The sequence below is a fragment of the Protopterus annectens genome, chromosome 9.part0 (genome assembly GCF_019279795.1).
Source record: "Protopterus annectens isolate FY-2018-M chromosome 9.part0, PAN1.0, whole genome shotgun sequence".
Lineage (NCBI taxonomy): Eukaryota > Metazoa > Chordata > Ceratodontiformes > Protopteridae > Protopterus > Protopterus annectens.
In genome coordinates, this window is record NC_056743.1 from 1,071,965,318 (window position 1) to 1,071,991,361 (window position 26,044).

The 26,044-nt window shown below is 44.1% G+C and overlaps 1 protein-coding gene across 1 annotated transcript in view; it reads left to right on the forward strand.

Annotated features, from left to right (window-relative positions):
* Positions 1-26,044, forward strand: part of PFDN5 (prefoldin subunit 5) — a 479,917-nt gene that overhangs the window by 318,965 nt on the left and 134,908 nt on the right. Inside the window, exon 5 of the mRNA XM_044083893.1 lies at positions 5,192-5,297. Coding sequence (XP_043939828.1) covers positions 5,192-5,297 — 106 coding nt within the window. The remainder of the gene's footprint in view (positions 1-5,191; positions 5,298-26,044) is intronic.

Consider the following 26,044-nt stretch of genomic DNA (forward strand, 5'->3'; position numbering starts at 1 on the left):
TTTTCAGTGAGTTCCTCTGTATGCTGAATTAGAATGGGCAGAATAATGTGTACCTGCAGTTGTGTTCTGTCCATTGGCAGTGTATCCGCTACTGCTACAGTTTCTTTACAAAAGTCATGATTTTTTTTATGTTTGATAGCATACAAATACCGTATGTTATTACTTTGTGGGAATGAAATTTGTTTAATAATTTTATACTTTTTTTTGCCTCTTTATTGAATTATATTTTAAGACCTAGACAAACATATGTTTATATAAAAGAAAACAAACCATATTAACATGGGCTGAGTTACACACATATTGTACATCACATATTTGTTTGTATATCTGTCTTCAATCCAGCATTACAAAAACTTGTACTCAATTCTAGACTTCCCGTAAAAACTCACTCCTCTAGAACATTGTTCTGTATGTATTTTTACCATAATTTCCAGTTATTTCTATGTAATTTGCACCTAGCCTTTTCTAAAGATCCCACTTCTAGTCCTTTTATGTCTCGCAAACTATTCAATACTTCAAATAAGTTGGTTTAGACTTTAATAGCCATTTTCTAGTAATTGCCTTTTTGGCAGCCACCAGAATTAAACTTGGCAAGGCCTCATTATGTCTAGGCAAGTCAGATCCTGTGTGACTTAGTTATACCCATTTCCTCATCCAGTATTTCTGACAGAGTACTCTGTAGGGAATTTCTAAAGTCTGCCAACTCATTACACTCCCAAAACACGTTCCCAGTTACCTCTCTATTCTCTATCACACCTCCAACATTTGCTATCTACCTGAGGAATCATTTTTTGAAGACTGCGTGGGGTATAAAAATACCTATGCACACATTTCTAAGCAAAAATCCTAAATCTTCTAGACTTTGTTGCATACTTGAGCGACATACATATGTCTTCCCATTGTCCCATGTAATCTTCTTATCCAATCTTGATTCCTAATCTTTTATAACCTTAGATTGATAACTATAGGAATCTTGCAATATTTTATATGCCCTACAAATCTCCCTTTTTTAACAGCAGCTTCTGTTCTGGATTCAACTAAAACCTCTTCCAGAGCATATCTTCACTTAGGATTCCCCTCTTCCTTTCTCTTTGCCAGTGATACTTTGATATCAATCACTGGTAAGGAAGGCAGTCCCTAGCCTGCAGGCCAGTTGTATTCTTGGCCTTATCCCATTGTATTACCTTATCCCATTGTATTACCTTCCTAGCTATAGTTATTGCAACTAATACTTTGGTTCTTTTGCCAGTTTTCTCCAGTAAATTCCAGCCCTCTCTTGCCTTTTCTCTGTACCCCCTAATTACTGTCATCCTTATCTGCAGAATTTCCTATCTAATAACCAAAAAGAAGTGGTGAAAGTGCACAAAAGCAAAACTATAAGGCACTGGAAACCAAACCAGCAGGTCCACACAACAGAAAAGTTTATTCCAAGTCACAAACCAACACAAGGCACATAGATGAAAGTAATGTCTTTCGGCCTTTCCCGGTTAGGGATCGCTACAGCAGAACTCTGGTCTGCTAATGATTGGCAGTTGATTTTTACGGTGCTGAGTTGCCAACCCAATGCTCAACCTTCAGAGAAGGCACACCCATTCACGCACGCACCTACCTTGTTGTCTTTATATGTCACTCGACCACGGGGAGGACATGCAGACTCCACACAGAAGGCACTCCAGCCGAGAATCGAACAGGCGAACCTCTTGCTGTGAGGTTAGTGATCGCCTCACAGCAAGAGGTTCTCCCATTCGATTGTCAGCTGGAGCGTCTTCTTTGTGGAGTCTGCGTGTCCTCCCCGTGGTCGAGTGACGTATAAAGACATGAAGGTAGGTGTGTGCATGAATGGGTGTGCCTTCTTTGAAGGTTGGGCATCGGGCAGGCAACTCTGCACCGTAAAAATGTACTGCCAATCATTGGCAGACTGGAGTTCTGCTGTGGCGACGCCTAACCAGGAAAAGCTGAGACACATCTATGTGCCTTGTGTTCATTTGTGACTTGGAATAAACATTTCTGTTGTGTGGACCTGCTGGTTTCCGGTGCCTTCATACAGTTTAAGAATCTCCTATCTCCATTCTTGTGTTGGCTTAGTTTTTGTAATACTTTCTGCTACTTTGTGAATAATAATATTCTGTATGGCAGCTGTTGCTTTCCCTAAGGATCTGCATACAAAATCCCTCCCTCTCCTTATTTCTTGGAATTTCCCCCATTTCATCCCTTTCCACTTGGAATTATAGCTTTCTGCTTGTGTTATGTATGTGAGCCTTAACTGTGCCTCTCTAAAATATCCCTTCAAATCAGGTAATCCTAAACCACCTTGTTCTGTTGGAAGGATCAACTTATCCCACTTCACCCTTGCCCTGTTCTCCTCCCAGGTAAATTCCTACAAATCTTTATTATTGTCCACAGCTTTTCCTCTGATTGATAAAAATATGCTTGACCTGTGCATATAAAACTAAAGGAATTAAAAATGTTTTTATTGCATGTATCTTGCTAGCCATATCCATAAACAAGAGCTTCCAGTTTCTACATTACATTTTGTCTTTTCCGTATATCTTTAGCTGCCATAATGAAAGCCTTTTTAATCCATACTAAATACTTAATTTAATTGGGTCCCCATATGTATGGGTATTGCCGAACTAGTTTGTGTGAATACATAATTTGCAGCTGTAGTCTTTGTTTTATCTTCATTAATTGTATAACCCAAAAAGACCTGAAACTGTCTCAAAAGGTTCCACAACACTGAGATGCCCTTTTTCTGTTTTTGTCAGATACAAAATATCTACAAATAAAGCCAACTGTTCTTGAGGTTTACCTTGACATGTGCGTATTGCACACGGGCGACCGTCAAATGTTCGAAAGACAGTTTTCAAGTTCTGAAAACTTCGAACGGAAGACTGTTCGAATGTGCAATGAGCGAATGCACAGTGAGTCGCTCATTGCACATTCGAAATTTAGGGGCAGAGCGCACTATAGTGGGGAGTTGGAAATGGTTCCATTCCCCGCTATAGTGCGATCTCAGAGTTAGAATAATAAAGAAGGGGGGGTGCAGGGGAGTTTGCCCCCCTGCATTACACGGCATATACGTTTGTTGTAGATATTCATGTTCGAAAAACAGCGAATCGGCTGTTCGATTTGCTGCTTTTCGAACATTAGCAATTGTCGCTTTTTCCAGTTTCGTTTTTACGATGCAAGGATATGACCACTCGCATAAGTGTGATTCAAGGTTTTAAAGGTAAACCGTTCTTGATTGCCATGCATACCAATTATATCCCTGAATTTCTGAGTCCCTTACTTTCCTTGCCAATGGCTCTAAATATAAAGCAAATAAAGGGGAAAGAGGACACCCTTGCCTGTTTCCTTTGTTTAAACAAAAGTTATTGGAGGGGACTCCTCCCTCCTAATTCTTTCCTCTGATCCCTCATACATCCTCCTAATTAACCTTATTCAAGAGAATGCAAGTACTTCCATTATCCTTTTCATAAAGTCCCAGCTTATTCTGTCAAATGTGTTCTCTGCATCAAGACCCACCAAAAGTATTTTCTTAAATTCTGCTTCCCTCTGGATCATCGTTTTGTTAATGTTGTCACTTGTTTGCCTCGCCTCCATAAAATCACACTGTCTGTGTCTATCAGTTTTGGCAACACCTTTGCCATTCTTTTAGCAATTGTAGACATAAACACTTTATAATCATGGCTTAAAATTGAAATGGGCCTGTATGAAGCTGGGTGTGATGGGTGTTTACTGTCTTTAGGTATTATAGACACCATAGCTTTCTCCAGTATGTTGGTTTTTCCCTCCTTTTAAAATACTGTTAAGACCTTCCAGATCTTTCACTTTATTCACTCCTACCTTTCAGACTTACACAGGAATACCATCTATTCCTGGAGACTTTCCTGCAGATTTTATTATATGTTGCCATTTATACCCTGTCCTCCTATATTAACTGTTAATTGTTGAGCCTCCTGTACCTCTAAACTTGACATAATAGTCTTCCATAAATATTTCCTTTTGTGTTCTTTCTTGATTTCCACATTTCTCTTCTTTATACAATTTTTTAATAAAATTAATAAAATCTCTAGTACCTCTGCAGGATCTGTGATTATTTTTCTTGTTATAGTCTCCTAAGTTTGGCAACAGCCTTTTCTACTTTATGTTGCCTGAGCCCATTGCACTGTTTATTTATCCTTGTTAAGGAAATTACTAGCTTGGGTAGTTCCTCCTTCCATTGGAGTTCTGGGGAGAAAACCTTCCAAGAAAGCTTCAGAAAAAATGTAAGTAAACTAAGAAAACACAAGTTGAAGTAGTTTTACCAAACCATTTTTCTGGCCTCTAGAAAGGAGCTGTTCTGTTTATAATTACTGAGATGGAAGCAGTCCATGCATCCATTTCAGCATACTTTTTTTTAAATAAAATTCAGAAGTGAACATTTCTGTTGTTAGGTTTTGATAATATAGCCTAATGTTGGTCTTTCAAGCTGATTACCGTTTTTTAACAAAGTGTTTGGTTCTTATTCCTTTACTACTTTGGCTAGAGACTTGTCAGATTCTTGAACTTCAGTCTTTTGCTACAGTGCTGTGACATTGCCACATGTGGAGTTACTTAAAAAAGCACTGTTCTTACCTACAGTTGATGTTTTACAGAATTACATCTAGAAATTCTTTCAGTAATATCAGAAATAAGGATTTTTGACATGCTTGCTTTTTATTATTACATTTCCAGTTACTAAATTTCCAAATATTTCATTCTCTTGCAGTAAGTAAGCAACCCCCCCCCCTTTTTTTTGTAGCAGATCAGAAATGAGTAAGGGATCTGGTTGTACTTTTGGCTGGCTACAACTGTAAGTTGAGGCCTGGCTTGTGTAGTGTGATCTGTAGTGTAGTCCATATCAAGCATTGCACATTTTCATAAATAATAGATTTATTGTAATCTGATATGTCACTGCTGAATCTGGCCTAAGTCAGGTCAAGCCAGACTTGAAGTAATGTATGTAGTTGACTAATTATATCACAATTATGTATCTGGGTAGGAGTAAGACTGCTTAGTTAAACTAAGTGAAGAAGCATTATGGCTATGCTAATCAGTAGTAAGAAATTGCTATTTCTGTATGTTGTTGCTATCCCCTGCTTAAGATGGGTAATTGTACAGCATAGTTTGCTTTGAGGTGATGCTCATGACCTGTTTGCTTTTTATTTAGAATGTGACAGATGCTAAAGATTTCTTCAAAAGAAAAACTGAATTTTTGACTAAACAGATTGAGAAAATCCAGCCAGCATTACAAGAGAAGCATGCCATGAAACAAGGTGAGAGTCTGATGCAAAATCTATCACAATGTTGTACCTTGCTAACTGGTAAGTAGTTATGGTGCCTACATGTCGTTATTATGCTGGGCAGGTCATTGGTGCATATTAACTGTTTTCAGCTTAATGCTAAGCACATGCTTGATGGCAGTATTTCTAGAAACTTTATTTCCATTGAGACCTTAATTCCTTTTTTCATTTTATTTAACCTCATGTCCTGCCGTACTATCCCACAGTCCTGTTCTTTAGGATGTTGTTCATGTTTCACTGTTGCACTCATCACATTTGGGGGTTATCCCTGCCAGTGTAGCCCTTGACCGGCCTGAATACCAGAGACTTAGTATTTCTGTGTCTGTTGCTGTCACTTGACGACTGACTTCAGGTAGTCAGTGGTATAAAGGAAGGCATCCGACGCCATTACATCAGTCTTGCTTGCTGTGGAGCCAGAAGCAGTTTGCACGGATACCAGTTGGCTGCTACCTGAGTTTCATTCCTGAATTGAAGTTGAAGTCTTTGAAAGCTAAATATCCCATTGGGGATTCTTTTTCTTGCACTAACCGATGTCAGAAAAAGTTAATTGTCTCGCCTGTGGAAAGCAAATACTACACCAGGACTTCCACTCTTACTGCGTCACTTGTCTAGGCCCAAACCACGACGTCCCTCATCGCTTCTGTGCTTTGTTTAATGCCAGAAGTATTCGTCATTGGGCCCTTATTGTAGCTAGATATTTCTGTTTACAGTCCTCTAATTCCAATATAGCTTCGGTACGCCATCCAACAGAAGATCTTCTGAAAAAACGTAAAGATAAAGACAGAGACAGACTGCACAGGACCAAACCTTCCGATGACGCTTCCATTAATCTGGTCATCGGTCCTCTGGAACTCAGTGAGGTGCTTTCACAACCCCTGATGGCCGCTTCAGTTTGCAGGCCACTACTGAGACCCTTTCGGAGTCCGGTGTGCCGCAGAACTCTTTTTCGTATAAGGATCCTGTGGTCGTCTCTACCTTTGATGTGTCCGGAGTTGCTGTGCAGGCACCGGCTTCCGAGGAAATCCTTCGCAACACCAAATCCCGACATAAACAGACTCCTTCTTTCATGGCTTCCCTTCTTTCAAACAATGAGTTCCTTAGGCCTAGGGGTCGAACCACACCCAAGAAACTGACTACCCATTCTCAGGTGCCTGCTCGCTTCCTCAGTCTCAAATGCTTAAAATGGCAGAAGACCTTATCATGCTGATTAGGTGAAGCCAAGCCACTCCCTCAAAAAGGAAAAGTGATCTGTCTCCAGTAGTTTTGTCTGAACAAGAGTCAGATGAATCCGATGCATCTGACTATGAAGACATGCAGCCCCTCTCCACATATGAGGATTTTGATCCAGAGGAATCCATTCCTTCAGCCTCTCCCCCAGAGGATTTTTCCTTTGGGGAAACCTTGCATACCTTAAGGGAGCATTTCCAGTAGGAGAGTCAAGACTACCCACAGTCTAAAAAGAGACTCGGAGAGTTCCGGGACCTTCCACAATACAGGCCCTTAGCCATCCCCCCAGTCCTAATGTGGTGGATGATGTCTTCCTTGAATCCAGCTTGACTCCAGACGTCCTCCCTCCTGCTCCCAGAAAACCAGACGGGTACTACAGAGTCCCTGACTCTTACAAATATCTTTTTAAAAATCCAACAGCTGACCCTGAGGTCACTCAAGGGCCTAAAGGGATTAAAGCAATCTCAGCTAAGAATCCCACCCCCTCAGACAGGGATTCCTGAGCACTGGACAGATGGGGTAAAAAAGTATACACCTCTGCTACTCTTGTTACCAGGGCACTAAATTGTCAGTTCCATATGCTTAAGTATCAGCAACATACTTTGGAACTCCTAAAACAAAAAATTTCCCCCTTTCTTGCATTGGCAGAATCTAAAGATTTACAGGACTTAATGCATTCTGCTGGTCAAATAACTAAACACACTTTGCACTGTTGTTTTGATGCCCTAAAATCTTCTTGCAGGGCAACAGTCAACGGATCTGTCATTAGAAGACATGCATGACTTAAGGAACAACCCCTGCCAGACCATGTCATATCAAAATTGTTAGATGCACCCTTGCACAAAGATAACTTATTTGGTACTAAAGCAGAAGAGGTCTTAAAAAAAATGAAGAAAAAGCAAAATCTATGCAGACTGTTAAAGATTTCTTACAGCTCCAGCAGCCTAGGTTCTGTAGGCATTTTCCCTCCAAGCACTGGTCCTTTCTTGCTCCGAGTAGACAGGGCTAGCCTAGGCCATGTGGAAACAGACCCCCCCAGACAGCAGCCCCAGGGGTCGCTGAGATCTAAGCAGTGGGCCACCTCCAATTCAAAACCAGGGAGTTCTAAGCCACCCTCTTATGGTAAGAAATCACAATGACTCCCTCCCGACCGACCTTACCTCTGCCCACCTTCACATACCCCTAGGAGGAAAACTCTCCTTTCAGTCAAGCACCTGGGTCACCATTACTAAGGACCAATGGGTTCTGAACATTGTGTCTCGGGTACAAATTCTCCTTCCAACCCTAAAACTGTTCCCAGATTTACCACCAAATCAGTGGGCAGAGGCTCAAAAGCAAATCCATTCCCTGCTCTCCTATGGGGCAGTAGAGCACGTTCCTGCAGAGCAGATAGGCCAAGGCTTCTATTCCACATTTTACTGGTGCCCAGAAAAGAGGGCACCTGGCGCCCCATCCTCGATCTATCCATTCTAAACACCTTCCTGGTGATCCCAAAATTCAAAATGCTCACCCTCCAGCAGGTGCTACCCATGCCCGCTAAGGACGCTTGGCTAGCCACCCTGGACCTAAAAGAGGCCTGCCTCCACATTCCTATCAGTGAGTGCTGCAGAAAATTTCTCCGCTTCAGGGCAGGATCTCAACACTTTCAGTTCTCTCTGCTTCCCTTTGGCTTATCTGCTGCTCCCAGAGTTTTCACAAAATGCCTACCTCTGGCCATTGCCTTTTGCAGAAAAAGAAATATTCAAATTTACCCCTACTTAGACGACTGCCTTATTCAGGTATGCAGCCAGGAAAAGCTGCTCAAAGACCTGGACTTTGTAAAGGACCTACTAACCTTCCTAGGGTACACAATCAACAAAAAGAAATCCAATCCGGTACCCAACAAAAGGATAATCTTCCTGGGAGCAATCTGGACACAGCATCCCAGATGGCATGCCTTACATCAGAGAAACAAATTTTCCTATCAGCTTACTTTTCTCAACTGGCCACCAGGCCTCAGCTTTCTGGAAGGTAAATCCCGAAAGCCCTGAGGTTCGTGGCCTCTTGCATTCTCCTCCCTTGTTCGATATGCCAGACTGCATGTGAGGAAACTTCAGTGGTACCAAAAAAGCCTTTGGTGTCAACACTCTCAAGATCTGCAAACTCTTCTGCTTATTATTCCTTGCTTGAGGAGGGAATTTCTTTGGTGGGCAACAGCCTGCTCCCCCAACAAGGGCCTGCCCTTCTCCCCACACCCAACTGCCCAGACCCTCACCACAGACGCATGACTACGTTTGGGGTGCACACCTGGACGGCAGGTGCATACAGGGCCAATGAAACCCCCAGCAACTCCCCCTGCACATCAATCAAAAAGAGATGATGGCTGTGCAGCAAGCCTTGATAGCTTTCAAACCCCTTCTTTCTCCAGGGGTTCTCCTGATCAAAACACAGCACCACTGTGATGTGGTACATCAACAAGCAGGGAGGGACTCACTCCTACCCACTGTGCAGGCTGGCCATGACCCTTTGGTTCACAGCCTCCTCATGCAAATACACCTGTTAGCACAATAGCTGCCAGGCTCTCCTCATCTCCCTGGCAGACCAATTAAGCAGAAAGCTCTTTGACCTCCACAAGTGGCAGCTCAAAAGAAACACCTTCTTCCTAATAACTCAGAAATGGGGAACCCCGGAGGTCAACCTCTTTGCCTCCCACACCAACCATCAGCTCAGCAAATTCTGCACCAGGCAGCATCACTGCATGGCTTGGAAAGTGGATGCCCTGTTCTTCCCCTTGGTAAACCTCTCTGTCTATTTTTTTCCTCCCCTACCTCATTCCCAGGGTACTGCTCAAAATAAGGGAGGAAAAACCAAGGACCATTCCCATAGCTCCAGACTGGCCCAGACAGCACTAGTACCCCTTGCTGCTCAGCCTGTCCCCACTGCCTCCATGGAATCTTCCTCAGATTCCAAACATCCTAACCCAGAGAGAAGGGGAATTCATGCACTCCCAATTGCAGACGCTCAATTTGGCGGCTTGACTTATACCCTAAACCCTGACCAATCTGCATGCTCAGTAAACAGGCTCTGGATGTTATCTGAAAGGCCAGATGTCCTAGCACCAGAAAGTCTTATGCAGATAAATGGAAAAGGTTCTGCACCTGGATCCAGGCTAAGGGGGCCAATACGTCACAGCCCTCCATCCCTCTCATCCTGGATTACGTAGCTGACCTACATCACAGTGGTCTCTTTCTCCTCTATAAAAATTCATGCATCTGCTATTTTTCCCACATAGCAGCCTCTTTTTTTCACACCCTCTGATTAAACAGTTCCTCAGAGGGGCTAGCAACTTGTGGCCCCCCAGAAGGGCACCAGCACCAGTTTGGGACCTTAACGTCATCTTGGAAAAGCTCGCCCTTCCCCTTTCAAACCAGCTTCTTCTGCAGAGCTAAAATTTCTCTCATGGAAGACTACCTTCCTTCTGGCTATCACTTCAGCCAGAAGAGTCTGTGAGCTGCAAGCAATTATGGGTGTGGAACCCTTCATCTTCCATGCAGACAGGGTATCCCTCAGAACTAATCCATCCTTCATGCCCAAGGTAGTGTCCAGTGTGGCTCTCCACCAATCCATCCATTTACCCACCTTCTTTCTTAATCCACAAAACAAGGTGGAAAGGGTTCTGCACTCTCTAGATGTGCACAGACAGCTCAGGTACTATCTGGACAGGACTAAACCCTTCAGAAAGTCTGATCAATTGCTGGTTAGCTGTGCTTCAGGGGCAGAAGGCAAAGCAATCTCCAAGCAAACCATTTCCAAATGGATAGCACACTGCATCCATTTCTGCTACAAACAACATGGCAAGCCTCCCCCCAAGGAGGTCAGGACGCAGTCCAACAGAGCAGCCTCCACCTCTGCAGCTTTCCTCAGAGGAGTCCCCACCAGGGACATCCTGGAGGCTGCCACCTGGACATCTGTTCATACTTTTACCAAGCATTACCACCTGCTGCTTTTTCTCCAAATCCAGGGCAGGGGTTGCCTCTGCAGTATTGCAGGGCATGCTAGCCATCCCCTAGCTTCCTGGACTGCCTCCACACATTTCCTCAGCTTTGGGAATCTACCCAAATGTGATGACTGCATCAGTGAAACACAAAGAACATTGTACAGTTGTGTACACTTACCATAAATATAGATGTTCGAGTGTATTCACTGTTGCAGTCCTGGTTACCCTCCCTCCATCCCACTTTCTCTTTCCTTGTTGTTCTCCTTTCCTTACAAGGGACATATTGGTATTTATTTTCCACTGGTGGGGTTCTACCACCAGAGCCTGGCCTCTTACTTTGGGGGCTCCTGACAGGTTAGGGCAAGAAAAAACTGATGTAATGGTGTCTGATGCCTTCCTTTATACCACTGATGACCTGATGTCAGTCCTCAAGCAACAGCAACCAACGCAAAAATACTAAGTCTCTGGTATTCAGGCCGGCCGAGGGTTACCCTGGGATGACCTCCAAATGTGATGACTGCAACAGGGAATACATTCGAACATCTACATTTATGGTAAGTGTACACAACTGTACTTTTCTGTACTTGCTTATTCTACGTTTTATGCCTTTACTACAACTGCTGTGTGTTCTTTCTAGGTTTGAATTGTTACTTTGGCAGTTCCCACATTTCTGTTTTGCCACATCTTTATCAGTATATCATTTGATGCCTCAGAAAGTACTTATGACTTTGGAGATTGATTTGGGGACACAAGTGATTTGAAAGTTTTCATAGTGTGGGGTGCAGTCATGCCTGTATTGGGGCTGCTGCTGCATTTTTTAATTATTTATTGTACATTTTGCTTTTTGGCATTGTAAAGTGCCATTAATTTTTTACTGTCCTTGTTGCTGATGTTCTTCGTGTTTCACTGTTGCAGTCATTACACTTGGGTTATCCTGCTGGCAGGCTACCCTCAGTCTGCCTGAATTCCAAAGTCTAGGTCCGGCGTCGATTGCTGTCACTTCTTCCCTGACGTCAGTGCACCAGGGGTATAAAAAATGCAGCCGACTCCATTGTCTTCAGTCTTTCTTGCCGCACGGTGCCCGAAGCAAAAGCAGTTTGCAAGTGCCGGTCATCCGACTCCTGAGATTTTCGTGTTCGAATTTCAGATCCGAAGTCTTCGTTAAAAGTTAAGTACCCCATTGGGGAAACTTTTTCTTGCTCCAGACCGATGTCAGAAAAAGTTAATAATTGTATTTCTTGTGGGAAGCAAATACCTCATAAGGACTTTCATTTTTACTGTATTCCTTGCCTAGGCCCTGACCACAACGTTGCTAGTTGTCAGTTTTGTGCTAGATTTAACCCACGCACTATTTAGCGTCGGTACGATTTTGCATTACAGTATTTTGGCAGAAGATTTAATTATGCGATATCGTCGGATAGCCATCCGACTACTGGAATTCACAAGAAACGCAAAGAAAAGGACAGGCATCCGAGGTCCAAAACCGACGATGAGGCTTCTCCTAAGCCAGTCTTCGGTTCGCCGGTTCTCCGTGAGGCGCCTTCGCATCCCCTGACACCCGCTACTTTAGACCCACAGGCCGCTACCGACTCCCACTTGGAGTCGACTAGTCCGCTGGATGCTCAAGGTATTGGATCTTTGGAGACTATTCCTTCAGATGGGTCCAGAGCTGCTGAGCAGGCATCGGCTTCCGAGGGTGTTTTCAGTCCTACTCAATTATACATTAAAACAACTTCAGCTTCAAAGGCAAAGACTAAAGCATCTTTAAAGACAAAGAAACAAGTACAACAGCCTCATGGACAGGCCTCCATGCCCAAAAAACAGATGCTCAAAGTGGACGAAGCCTTAATTACTTTGATCAGGGGTTCCCATCCCCCTCCTGATAAAAGGCCTAGGCAAGAGACAGAATATGAATCTTCAGATCAGGTTTCCATTTCATCTGATTCCTCTTCTGATCAGGAATACTTTCTTCCTCGCTATGAGGATTCTGATGCTGAAGAATCTATCCCTTCAGCCTCTCTTCCTGAGTATTACTCTTTTGGGGAAACTTTGCATACCATGAGGGAGCATTTCCACTGGGAGAGCCAAGATTTTTCAGAATCTAAGAAAAGGCTCAGAGACTTCCTTTTACTACCAAAACACAGGCCCCTAGCTATTCCACCTGTTAGACATTGTAGATGTATTTTCACAGTCCAGTCTGACCCCTGACTCCTTACCTCCAGCTCCTGTTAAGCCGGACAGGTACTGCAGGGTTCCTGACTCTCATAAATTCCTTTTCAAGAACCCTGCTGCTGACCCAGAAACCATCTCTCAGGGTCCCAAAGGTGTCAAAGCTTCCACTGTAAAAAAAAAAAAAAAAAAAAAACCCTACCCCCTCTGATAGGGATTCTAGGGGATTGGACAGATGGGGAAAAAAGATTTACACTTCTGCTACCTTGGCTATAACGGTAAATTGTCAGTTTCATATGCACAAATATCGTCAGTTTCATATGCTCAAATATCAGCAATATATTATGGTTTTGGCGTCTTTTCAGGCTTGTTGGCTGTTGGTGAAGCACCCACCAAGAGGAGAAAACGCTGAGAGAAGAAAGGAGCCACTTTTGAGATTTTAAGTATTTTTCCTCTGTTTATTTGCTAAGTTTTTCTGCATAGCCGCCTATTTTGAGCATTTTCTGGCTTGTTAAACTTGATTTCTGCATTAGTAACTGTATTTAGAGCACAGCCTAGAGCTGTTTACTGAATTTCCTGTTTGCACTTATTTTTAAAATCGTTTTTTTCTCAAAACTTGCATTTTATCTGTCTTTGGCCTAGCACTCTTGTGTGGGGTCATTTACTGCACTGTTATAACTTGTTGATACTTGTCTCTGAAAAAACAAACAAAAAAAAAATCTTGCTTTTTTCCCACTTTTCTGAGATTTAAAAAAGTTCAGTTACAGGCTTGCTGTTCTTGAACTGTTTGTAAGTTTCTTTGAGGCCATTTCTTGCTTGGGCTAAAGGGAAGTCTCTCTGTTGATCAGTGGCAGTGAAAAACATTGAGCAGCCTGCCTGCCCCTGTGGGAGTGGTTACTGACTTGAAACTGTAGTTTTATTGGCCATTTTGGGTCAATTCCAAAACTCCTTAATCTTCCTCTCTTAAAACCACCTTTTGCGCGTTTTTGTGCATAGCGCAACAGCGGGCAGCGCTGCCAAATTGGGTTTAAACTATTCCTGGCACCACAAAGTCTGCTCTTCACTTTTTCCCTTAGAACTGCTCTATCTCTCAATTTAAACACCATATTCTCATTCTAAGGCCCTTCACTGGTCCAATTAAGTAATCCTACAAGTTAGCACTATTAAACCATAAGCACTACTTACTCTTATACTCTCTACGATTACCCTGTCCTCTACTGGTCCGTATTAAATTCAGTTTCCCTATATTACTCTAGCATGTCCAAAGGTCAGTCAGTGGTTTCCTCTCCAGTCCAGCTGGTGAATCTGGGAATTGTGAGGCAATGTTACAACTGTCTCATGTACATGGACAACCCTCTCCTCCTCCAAACAGGTTCAAATATATGTGAGAGATGCAACTATTTAGCCAAACTGGAGGCTGAGCTCTCTCATCTCAAAACTGGTGTAACCAGTCAGGAGGAGAAGGTAACCTCACACAATGCATTTCCAGTATCACATAGTCCCACCACATCAGCGAACCAAACACATAAATACACAAAAACATACTCGGAGGCTCTAAATAAAAATCTACCTAAGCAACAGAGACCTCCAAAGCAGACATCCAAGCAAACGCTACCTCAAAACAAAACACACACAACACATAACCCACAAAGTCAGTGTGCCAAGCAGCCACAGCCCTTAAGGCTGAATAACACACCTGATACTCTTGTAATAGGTGACTCTATTGTCAGACACACTGACGTCCCGCTCACCAGGCTGAATAAAGAGAAGGTCACGGTGAGCTGCCTGTCGGGTGCTAGGATCCGCCACATAACGCAAGCACTCAGGTCACTCCAAAGCAAATACAAATATGACTTAGTCATTGTACATGCTGGTGTGAATGACCTGAAACGTACCTCCCTGGACTACATGAAAAGAGACATAGAGGAGCTCTCTGATCATGTAGCCCAGGCTGGTATGACCCTGACCTTGAGCAGCATCTTACCCTTACCTAGAATGATGCCACAGTACAAAGACAAAATGATCGATTTTAACAATTGGCTAAAATTTTGGTGTCATTCACAGGGGATCCAGTGTCTGTCAGCCTGGGATGACATGCTCGACAAGCCACGTTGCTTCGCTAGGGACGGCTTGCACCTGTCACCACTGGGCTTTTGGATATTGACAAAGGCTCTTGCCACCCCCATAGTGCCTTTTTTAGGCAAGGCTCAAATGTCAAAACCAGCCATATAGACAGTACAAGGTACATGAAACTGAGGGTATTGCATCTAAACGCGATAAGTGTTAACCTCAAGATGCACGCATCAAGCTCTCCTCAGTATGGAGAACATCGATATCTGTGCAGTGACAGAAACCTGGTTCAAGGTTCCAGAGAGCACCCCAGCACTACCAGGCTATACCTCATATCATGCTTTTCGGCCCCAAAACCCGGACCGAACCACAGAAGGAGGGGGAGTTTCCATATTTATCAAGGATATCCACACCTCTAGGTTAGTGGCATTGCATGAAGTATCGGAGACCATCCATGTGCAACTAACAGTGGGCAAGACTACTTTTCAGTTTATAGCATCCTACAGACCACCCTCTCAAAGTCAGGAATCCCACTCGGCTTTCCTGAAAACATTGGAGAATATGAAGATCTCTCCGAACACCATTATATTGGGCGACTTCAACTACCCAAACATTGACTGGGAGCACTACTCAAGCCCCAGCACCTTAGCCCAAAGGTTCCTGGAAATTATAAACTCAAATGCTATGGAACAACTAGTCACCACTCCCACAAGAGGGGACAACATACTAGACCTGATCATTATCAACATGGGGACTCTATGCTCCACACCAGAAGTATATCCCTCATTGGTAAGATCAGACCATAAATTAATTTCACTGGATGTCCACATCCCGACCCCACCCCCAGCCCAGAAAACCACAGTGAAAAACTTCTCAAAAGCAAACTTCTCACTTCTCAAAACCGAAGTGGAATCCTTCAAGGCCCCAGGGCCAGTGGAAACTACGGCCCAAACTGCAGAATCCTATATAAACGCATTCTACGGACATCTCCAGGAATGCATGGATCATGCTATCCCAAACAAAACCAAGACCCAGTCATCCAAAGGCAGGCGTCCAGTCTGGTGGACCCTTGCCATAAATAAACTGTACAACAGAAGGGGGAAGCTACTACATGATAGAGCAAAATCCCTAATAGGGAAGGCATCTCTGATCAGTACTAGCAAAAAATTACAATCCCTCATAAAATCCTCCAAGGCCAGCTTCGAGAGAAAAATTGCACAGGACACCAAAGACAATCAATAAGGCTTTTTTCAGTTATGTTAGAAACCTGGGATGCAACTCCCAGACTTGTTCTGAGTTGATTCTAAACGACAAAAAATACACTGAACCCACAGACATCGCCAATATCCTGGCAGACAGGTTCAGTGCAAACTTCTCCCCCAAAGAGCAAGTATCTATCCCGGCAGAGGGCTGCCTCCCAAACATCTCTGATGCTCAGGTGAAGGCTGCTCTCTCCAAAGCAAAAAACACTGCTTCCATGGGACCAGATGGGGTCCCAGGTTGCATCCTACATGAACTCCAAGAGGAACTAATCCCTCAAATAAAACAGCTATACAATCTCAGCCTCACTACAGGATATGTGCCCACAGAATGGCGTACAGCAACAGTGGTCTCACTCCACAAAGGTGGAGCCTCTACAGACCCTGGAAACTATCGCCCCATAAGCCTGACTAGCTTAGTCTGCAAGGCTATGGAGAGGATCATCATGGAGCTCATAAACAAAGACATTGGGGACCTACAGACACTAGATCCTACCCAGTTCGGCTTTGTCAAGGGCAGATCCTGCCTTTTGAACCTGGTTGACCTCTTCGAAACAGTCACCAAAGCCATAGATGAAGGGAAGGTAGTCCACACAGCCTATCTGGACCTTGCAAAGGCATTTGACACAATACCCCACTCGGGCATCATAGATAAGCTATCCAGCTTAAACATAAACCCCTATGTCACAAGATGGGTCGCAAACTGGCTCAAAGACAGAACCCACTGAGTGAGAGTTGCTGGAGCCATGTCAGACTCGAAACCGGTCACAAGTGGCGTCCCACAGGGTTCTGTCCTGGGACTACTCTTGTTCTGTATATACTTTTCCGAGGTACAGGCAAACATGGGAGGACTATGGTTCACCGAGTTCGCAGACGACTGCAAACTGGGCGCCATAATCAACTCTCCAGCTGACACAAACATCCTTCAAAAAGGTCTCACAGAGACAGATAACTGGTGCCAGCGCCATGGTTTAAAGCTAAATGCCAAAAAATGTATAGTCATACCCTTTGGCAAAAACAATGTGCCCACAAATTACCACATAGGCGGAAACCTATTAAGTACAGAGAAAGTTATTAGGGACCTGGGGACCCAAGTTGATAGCAATCTATCCTTTGAAAACCACATTGCCAAAGTGGTTAGAAAGACCTTCTACATAGCCCACCTCATCATGAAGGGTTTCACATCTAGATCAAGAGAGGTAATCGTGTTATTCATCCCTCATCAGGCCCATCATAGAATACAATGCCCCTTTTGGGATGTACCTTACCTGACACCTGCAGCAATTAGAAAGACCCCAAAAGTATCTCACCAAGAGGATCAAGGGTCTCAAACAGATGCCATATGCTGCTCGGTTAAAAAAACTCCAGCTCTACTCAGCTGCATACCGCCTACTTCGAGGCGATCTATGCCTGACATACAAAGCTATGTCAAATCCAGAATTAATGGACATGCTCCACCTCAGTAAATCTAAATCCCTTAGAGCCACATGCTCGAGGGACTTGAACCTCAGCACAGAAATAAATAGAACTTGCTGGAGGGACAGGTTCATAACCCAGAGGCTCCCTTCGCTCTGGAATAGAATTCCAGTTCATTTGAGGCAGAGCACCTCACTGAATCTCTTCAAGAAGAATCTCGATAGGTGGATGGGGGATCGTAGGTTTGTCCCAGGGATTACTCCCGTGTCACTATTAGACAAAGGCACAGTAAACTAAACTTTAAAAAGGGCACAGTATACTCAAATCAAGGGGTGGCGTAAGCCATACAGAATCGGGCTAGGCTTATAATTGCCCCAGGGCAGATAGCCTAGTATGAACCTATGAACCTATAAACAGAAAATGTTGATAAATTCTGAATGTGCAGAAAACAAAGAAATGCAGGATTTATTGCATGCAGCTGAACAAGTTGGAAAGCATACTTTGCAATGTGGTTTTTGATTCTCTGGAGGCCTCCTGCAGGGCCGCTGTTACGGGTAGTGTCATTAGGAGGCATGCTTGGTTAAAGGAACAAAATCTGCCTGATCATGTCAAAACAAAATTATTAGATGCTCCATTACAGCATGATACCTTGTTTGGTGTTAAAGCAGAAGAGGTGTTAAAGAAAATGGAGTACAAAGCTAAATCTATGCAAACGGTTAAAGATTTCTTACAGGTACAGCCTCCAAGATTTAGCAGACACTGGCCTACAAAGAACTGGTCCTTTCCAATGTCAGAGAGACCACAAAGGGGCAGATACAGACGCCCAAGAGGCAGATCCCAGCCCCAAGGTTCGTACAGGTCTAAACAATGGGGTGCTTCTCCCTCCAAAATTGGAGAAGACAAATCACAGCCATACAGGAAACCGTCCCAATCTCTTCCCCCTGCCTGCACCAAGCACTTATCTTCTGGCAGCACCTTTAGGGGGAAAACTAGCACTTTTTTCACAAAATTGGCACATAATAACCCAAGACAAATGGGTCCTAGACATAGTGTCACAAGGCTACAAGTTTGACTTCCATACCCTGCCAAGGAGAAACGGTTGGCCAGACCTGCCAAAACATCGATGGGCAGAGGCACAAAAGCAAGTCTCATCCCTCATGGACATGAGGGCCATTCAACAAGTACCAGAGCAAGAGTAGGGACAAGGATTTTATTCAAGACTGTTCTTGGTACCAAGAAAGGACAAGCCCTGGAGACCAGTACTGGACCTATCTATTCTAAACACATATCTGGATGTACCAAAATTCAAAATGTTGATTATACAGCAACTTCTGCCCATGCTGGGCAAAAAGGTTTGGCTTGTGACTTTAGACCTAAAAGAGGCATACCTGCATGTCCCAGTCAGACAAACATGCAGAAGATACCTCAGATTCAAACTGGCTCAATGCACTACCAATTCTCTGCACTGCCCTTTGGCTTATCTACTGCGCCCAGGGTCTCACAAAGTGCCTGGCACCAGTAATTGCATTCTGCAGACAAAGAGGAATACAAATATGTCCTTACTTGGACGACTGCCTCATTCAAGCAGAGAACAAGGACATTCTACTACAGCATCTGGTGTTTGTAAAGAGATTTCTAACAGGCCTAGGGTACACAGTCAACGAAAAGAAATCAAAACTTGTACCCTCTCAAGAGGTAATATTCTTGGGTGCAAGCTTAAATACAACTGCCCAGATGGCTTATCTCACGCCAGACAAACAAAGGCAACTGACTACCTATTTCAACCTGTTGGCAACAAAGGCCCAGTTATCTGCAAGAAACATTATGCAAGCTTTGGGCTTCGTGGCATCCTGCATTTTACTAATTCCATATGCGAGACTGCATATGAGGAAACTTCAGTGGTACCTAAAAAGTGTTTGGACTCAACATTGCCACAGCCTGGAAAAAATAATTACCCTCTTTCCCTGCCTACAACAGGAGTTTCGATGGTGGGCGAAGGCTTGTCACCAGAACAAGGGACAGCCGTTCCCCTTACTCCCAGCCAGGCAGACATTAACAACAGATGCATCAGATTATGCCTGGGGGGCCCACATGGCAGGAAGATATATTCAGGGCACATGGTCCGCAAACCAAATGCATCTACATATCAATCAAAAAGAGATGCTAGCTGTTTAGAATGCCCTGACAGCCTTCAAGGACCTACTTCATCTGGGACAACTGCTGATAAAGACAGAGAACACCACGGTCGTGTGGTATATAAACAAGCAGGGAGGCACTCATTCTTACCCGCTTTGCAGACTAGCCATGACTTTGTGGGACACAGCATTGACTTACCAAGTACATCTGCAGGCACTATTTCTGCCAGGAAAGATAAATACTCTGGCAGATGAACTAAGCAGAAACCTCATGGATCCCCACGAGTGGAAATTGGATCCACAAGTCTTCAGCATGATAACAAGGAAATGGGGATGCCCGGATATAGATCTATTTGCCTCTCCCCACAACTACCAAATAAAAAGATTCTGCACAAGGACTTATCACAGACAAGCATGGAAAGTGGACGCACTATCTTTCAGCTGGAAAAGCTTAGCAGTATATGCCTTTCCTCCACTGCCTGTCCTTCCCAAGGTACTCCTAAAGGTCAGACAAGAGAAGCCAAAGATGATATTGATTGCCCCAGACTGGCCCCACCAGTACTGGTATCCAATCCTAAGGAACTTGTCTCCATGCCCGGCTTGGACCTTGCCTCAAATACCACATGTACTATCTCAACAAAACAGTCAGATCCTGCACAGCCAACTAAAGACCTTAAATCTGGCAGCATGGCGGATAATGTAGTCATTCAAAATGCGCCTCTCACTAAAGCTGTGATGGATGTCATTTTGGAGGCCAGAAGGCCTAGTACCAGAAAATCTTACGCTGGAAAATGGAAGAGATTCTGTGCTTGGAATCGGGCACAAGGAATTGACACAGCTGTACCAAATATTCCTCAGATTTTGCAATACTTAACTGAGATGCTGGATAAAGGCCTATCTTTTTCATCTATTAAAATTCATGCCTCTGCCATTTTGGCTCATTACAGTACAGAGCCACCAATCTTTTCTCATCCCTTGTTAAGGCAGTACCTCAGAGGAGCCAAAAACTTAAAGCCTCCAAGGAGATCACCAATACCTGCATGGGACCTCCAATTATGTCTTGGAAAAACTCACCCTGCCTCCTTTTGAGCCAGCCGCTACATCTGATATAAAGTTTTTAATCTTGTAAAACAGCTCTGCTCCTAGCAATAACCTCTGCAAGATGAGTCTCAGAGCTACAGGCACTCATGGCTGTGGAACCCTTTATCATTTTTTATGCAGACAGGGTTTCTCTGAGGACAAGCCCGACATTTATGCCTAAGGTAATGTCCAGTGTGGCGCTTAACCAAACTATTCATCTGCCTACTTTTTATCCAAACCCACAGAATAAGGGGGAGAGAATTCTGCATTCTTTGGACATGCACAGACAGCTACACTTCTACTTGAACAGAACCAAAGCTTTCAGGAAGAGAGAGAAACTACTAGTGACATATGCTGCAGGATCACAAGGAAAGGCTATCTCAAAGCAGACTATTTCAAAGTGGATAGGCCACTGCATTCGTTTCTGCTATTCACAACATGGCAAGCCAGTGCCTAAGGGCATTAGGCCACATTCAACCAGAGCAGCAGCCTTCCTCAGGGGAGTACCAACCAAAGACATTTTAGAGGCTGCTACCTGGAGTTCAGTGCACACCTTTACAAAGCACTATCATTTACCACTCTACTCTAAATCCAGGGCAGGCTTTGCCACTGCAGTTCTGCAGGGCCTCATAGCCGCTCCTAATGCTATTTAGCTCCAGCCTCCCAACCATAGCTTTGAGATTCAACCCAAGTGTAATGACTGCAACAGTAAGACACGAAGAACATAGTACAGTTGTGTACACTTACCATAAATGTAGATGTTCGAGTGTATTCACTGTTGCAGTCCAGGTTATCCACCCACCATCCCCCATATCTTTGCTGGAACTTACCTGCTCTTCTCTAACCTATACAACCTATGTGGTGTATTTGCTTGTAGATGAAGGTATAATATATTTTGGTGCATGCATGTTTTATTGGCATATTTTTAGCCTACCCTTTTGGGGGCACCTGACATCTGGGGCAAAAAAAACTGAAGAAAATGGCGTCTGCTGCATCTTTTATACCCCTGGCGCACTGACATCAGGGAAGAGGCGACAGCAACCGACGCCGGACCTAGACTTTGAAATTCAGGCCGACTGAGGGTAGCCTGCCTGCAGGATAACCCAAGTGTAATGACTGCAACAGTGAATACACTCGAACATCTACATTTATGGTAAGTGTACACAACTGTACTTTCTTGGCATTGTAGTCATTTTAAAAGTGTGTGTTTCTAGCTAGTTGTTTGAATTGTTCTATTAATGTTCATTTTAGACAGTTCTATTGTGGTTTTACATTAAGAAGATGTGAAACTGCTTTTCTAGCGCAGTAGATGGTAACATGGTCTTTTTGAGCTGTGACTCGCACAGGAAGACTTTAAGTGAGATTGTTTCATTTTCCATAGGACTAAGTAGTCTGTTTAGTTAGGTTTTTCTGCTTCTAGAAATTTTGCATGTTTGTGAGATGCTGCTCATCACGCAGGATTGTAGTCATGCCCTGTGTTGTTGCAGGCAGTTAGAACTGACGTTTTCCCTATAAAGCTACCTCTGAAACTTCCCAGTTGCCTAGTTGCTCAAAAAGAAACTAGATGTTCTTCATCTCACATTGCTGCAGTCCTTACATATGGGTAGTCCGCTGTCCTCGGTCGGCCCGAATACCAAAGTATTAGGCTGACGTCGGTCAAGGCGCTTACAACTGACATCAGGACGTCAGGGTACAAAAGCGCATGACCGACGTCATTTCCTCAGTCTTTTTTGCCGCATGGTCCGATGCAGAAGCAGCGTTGCAAGTGCCGTTCGGCGTTCTGAAATTTTTCGAATTCGGAGTTTCAGACCGAATCCAAGTTGGCTAAGTACCCCGTTGGGGAATATTTAGTTTTTTTTTTCTTGCCTCAGTGTTTTACCGGATGTCAGAAAAAGTGAATAACTGTATTTCTTGTGGGAAACAGATACCGCATAGGGATTATCATTCTTTGTGTATTCCTTGTTTGAGGCCTGAGCACAACGTTGTTGGGTGTCGCTTTTGTGCTAGGTTCAATAAACGCACTATTAAGCGAAGGTTAGATTGTGCTAGGCTGGTCTTTGGGAAGCAGTGCAATTATAATATGCCGTCGGATTCTCCGGCGCCCGCTTCTGCGAAGAAGCGCAAAGACAAAACAGTTAAACCCAGGCAAGATGAGTCGTCCGTTCCGGACGCCGGTTCTTCAGAGGCTTCAGTGGAACCGGTGGTTCCGACGGAGACTTCTCTGGAGTCTCAGGGAGAGACTTTGATTTTGCAGAAGGTGGTCTCTCAGGAGGCAGGTCAGGCTGAAGGGGCTTCTCAAGTTACTGTACTCCCCTCCCTTCCTAGGGTGGTTAGGCCTTCTCCTTCTGTTTCCAAGGCTTCTCCCAGAGGCAGGTCAGTTTTAGCTTCTGTTGGTGTCACTCCTAGTTCAGCAGGGTCTGTGCCTAAGAAGCACATGCTTAAAATGGCAGAAGATTTGATTACTCTGATTAGAGGTTCTTTGCCCCCTCCTGATAAGAGGCCTAGGGTGGAGCCAGAGTTGGGAAGTTTTGAGCAGGCTTGGATGTTTCAGAGTCTTCAGCTGAAGACTTGCAGGAGTACTCTCCTTATTCTGATTCTGATGCAGATGATTCCACTCCTTCTGCTTCTCCTCCAGAGGATTTTTCTTTTTCAGAGACACTTCATTCTATGAGGGAACATTTTAAGTGGGAAGGTCAGGACTTCTCTGATTCTCGGAAAAGGCTTAGGGAATTTTGCTGTTACCCCAGCATAGGCCCTTGGCTATACCCCGTTCTGGATGTTGTGGAAGATGTGTTTGCAGAGGCTTCACTTAATCCTGATTCTCTGCCTCCTGCTCCTGTTAAACCGGATAGGTATTACAGGGTGCCTGAGGCTCATAGATATCTTTATAAGAGTCCTAGGGCGGACCCAGAAACTATTAGTCAGGGACCTAAGGGTGTCAAGGCCTCTGTTGTAAAAATCCGGTTCCTCTAGATAAAGAAGCCAGAGCTTTGGATAGATGGGGAAAGAAGGTCTATACATCTTCTACCTTAGCTATGAGGGCTTTGAATTGCCAGTTTCATATGTTGAAATATCAAAACTTTCTTCTTTCTCAATTGAAGTCTAAGGTGGATGCTCTGGCGGAAGGCATTGAGTGTAAAGAATTACAAGATTTGGTGCATGTCTCTGAACAGGTGGGTAAGCATTCATTACAGTGTGGTTTTGATGCTGTGCAGGCCTCGTCTAGGGTGGCTGCCACTGGCTCAGTTCTTCGTGAGGCATGCCTGGCTGAAGGATCAGAATTTATCTGACCATGTTAAGAAAAGGATTTTGGATGCTCCTTTGCAGTCTGATGTGTTGTTTGGTTCACCTGTGGAGTCAGTCTTGAAGAAAATGGAAGACAAGGCTAAGTCTATGCAGGCTGTTAAAGATTTTTGCAAGTTCAGCCTCCAAGTTTAGTAGGAATTGGCCTGCTAAGGGGTGGACGTATCCTTCTTATGATTCTCAGTCTAGGGGTAGATCTAGACGTGGTAGGGGCAGAGCTCAGAGTTCTTTCAGACCTAGAACAGGAAGTTCACCTGCACAATCTTGGTGAGGGCAGGGGCCAGTCCTTTCGTAAACAGGCCCAATGACCTACTTTTCAGCTGCCAGATCCTTCTTGCCTGGCAGCACCTTTGGGAGGAAGGTTAGCACTCTTCAAGGAAAATTGGATGTTGATTACCCAAGACAAATGGGTATTGGATATCATTCACCAAGGTTACTAGTTTTATTTCCATACCTTGCCTCCTTTCAAAGGCATGCCGGACGTTCCTCCTCAGCAAAGACTAGAGGCTCACAAACAAATTTCTCTACTACTTCAAATAGGGGCCATACAACCGGTCCCTCTGCCAGAAGTGGGCCTAGGATTTTATTCTCGCCTGTTTCTAGTACCAAAGAAAGGAAACACGTGGAGACCAATTTTGGATTTATCTATCCTCAACACATATCTGGACATTCCCAAGTTCAAAATGTTGACGTTACAACAGCTTTTACCTCTGCTGGGCAAAGATCACTGGATGGTGACTCTGGATCTCAAGGAGGCTTACGTTCATGTTCCTATCAGGCCCAGTTGCAGGAAGTATCTGCGTTTTCGGGCTGGGACTTCACATTATCAGTTCTCTGCATTGCCCTTTGGCTTATCTACTGCCCAGAGTGTTCACGAAGGTTCTGGCTCCAGTGGTAGCTTTCTTCAGGCTAAGAGGAATACAAATCTATCCTTATTTGGACGATTGCCTGATTCTGGCACAAGAAAAGGACGAACTTCTTCATCATTTACAGTATGTGATGGCAGTGTTAAGATGCCTGGGATATTCTGTGAACGAAATAAAGTCCAGTCTAGTACCCTCTCAGGACATGTGCTTTCTGGGTGTGAGACTGAATACAGCATCCCAGATGGCCTTTTGACCCCGGACAAACAAAAGAATCTTTCTCTTTACTTCCACCAATTGTCTCGTCAGTCCAGGCTGACTGCAAGGACAGTCCTTCAAGCCTTGGGGTTCATGGCATCTTGTATTCTGGTACTTCCCAATGCCAAACTGCATATGAGGAAGCTACAATGGTATCTCAAGAATGTATGGACACAGCACTGCCAAGATTTGGACACTGTCATTCAGATAATACCTTGCATTCAAAAGGAATTTTTGTGGTGGGCTCAGGAATGTCACCTAAACAAGGGACTCTCTGTGACCCGGCCAGAGGCGAGTCAGATTTTAACGACAGATGCCTCAGACAAAGCTTGGGAGCTCATCTAAATGGAAAATGGGTACAAGACACGTGGCCTGCCAGACTTCAACATCTACATATCAACTTGAAGGAGATGTTAGCAGTCCAATTTGCATTGATAGCTTTCAAGGATTTACTTCTTCCAGGGCAGGTGTTGATTCAAACAGACAACACAACTGTCATGTGGTACATCAACAAGCAAGGGGAACATTCTTATCCTCTATGCAGACAAGCAATGATTTTGTGGGAGACTGCTCTCAGTTTACAGCTAAATCTTCAGGCAAGGTTTCTGCCAGGAGCACAGAACTCCTTAGCAGATGTGTTGAGCAGACAAATTATGGATCCCCACGAGTGGAAATTGGATCCTCATGTATTTCAGAGATTGACAGTGTTATGGGGAACTCCAGACATAGATCTGTTCGCTTCTCCACTAAAGTACCAGCTGCCAAAGTTTTGCACAAAAGGTTTCATCCCACAGCTTGGAAAGTGGATGCTCTCTCATTCAATTGGAGCAATCTTCACGTGTATGCCTTTCCACCTCTGCCTCTCCTCCCAAAGGTACTCCTGAAGGTCAGACAGGACAAGCCAAACATGATTTTAATAGCTCCAGATTGGCCTCGACAGCACTGGTACCCATTACTGAGAAGT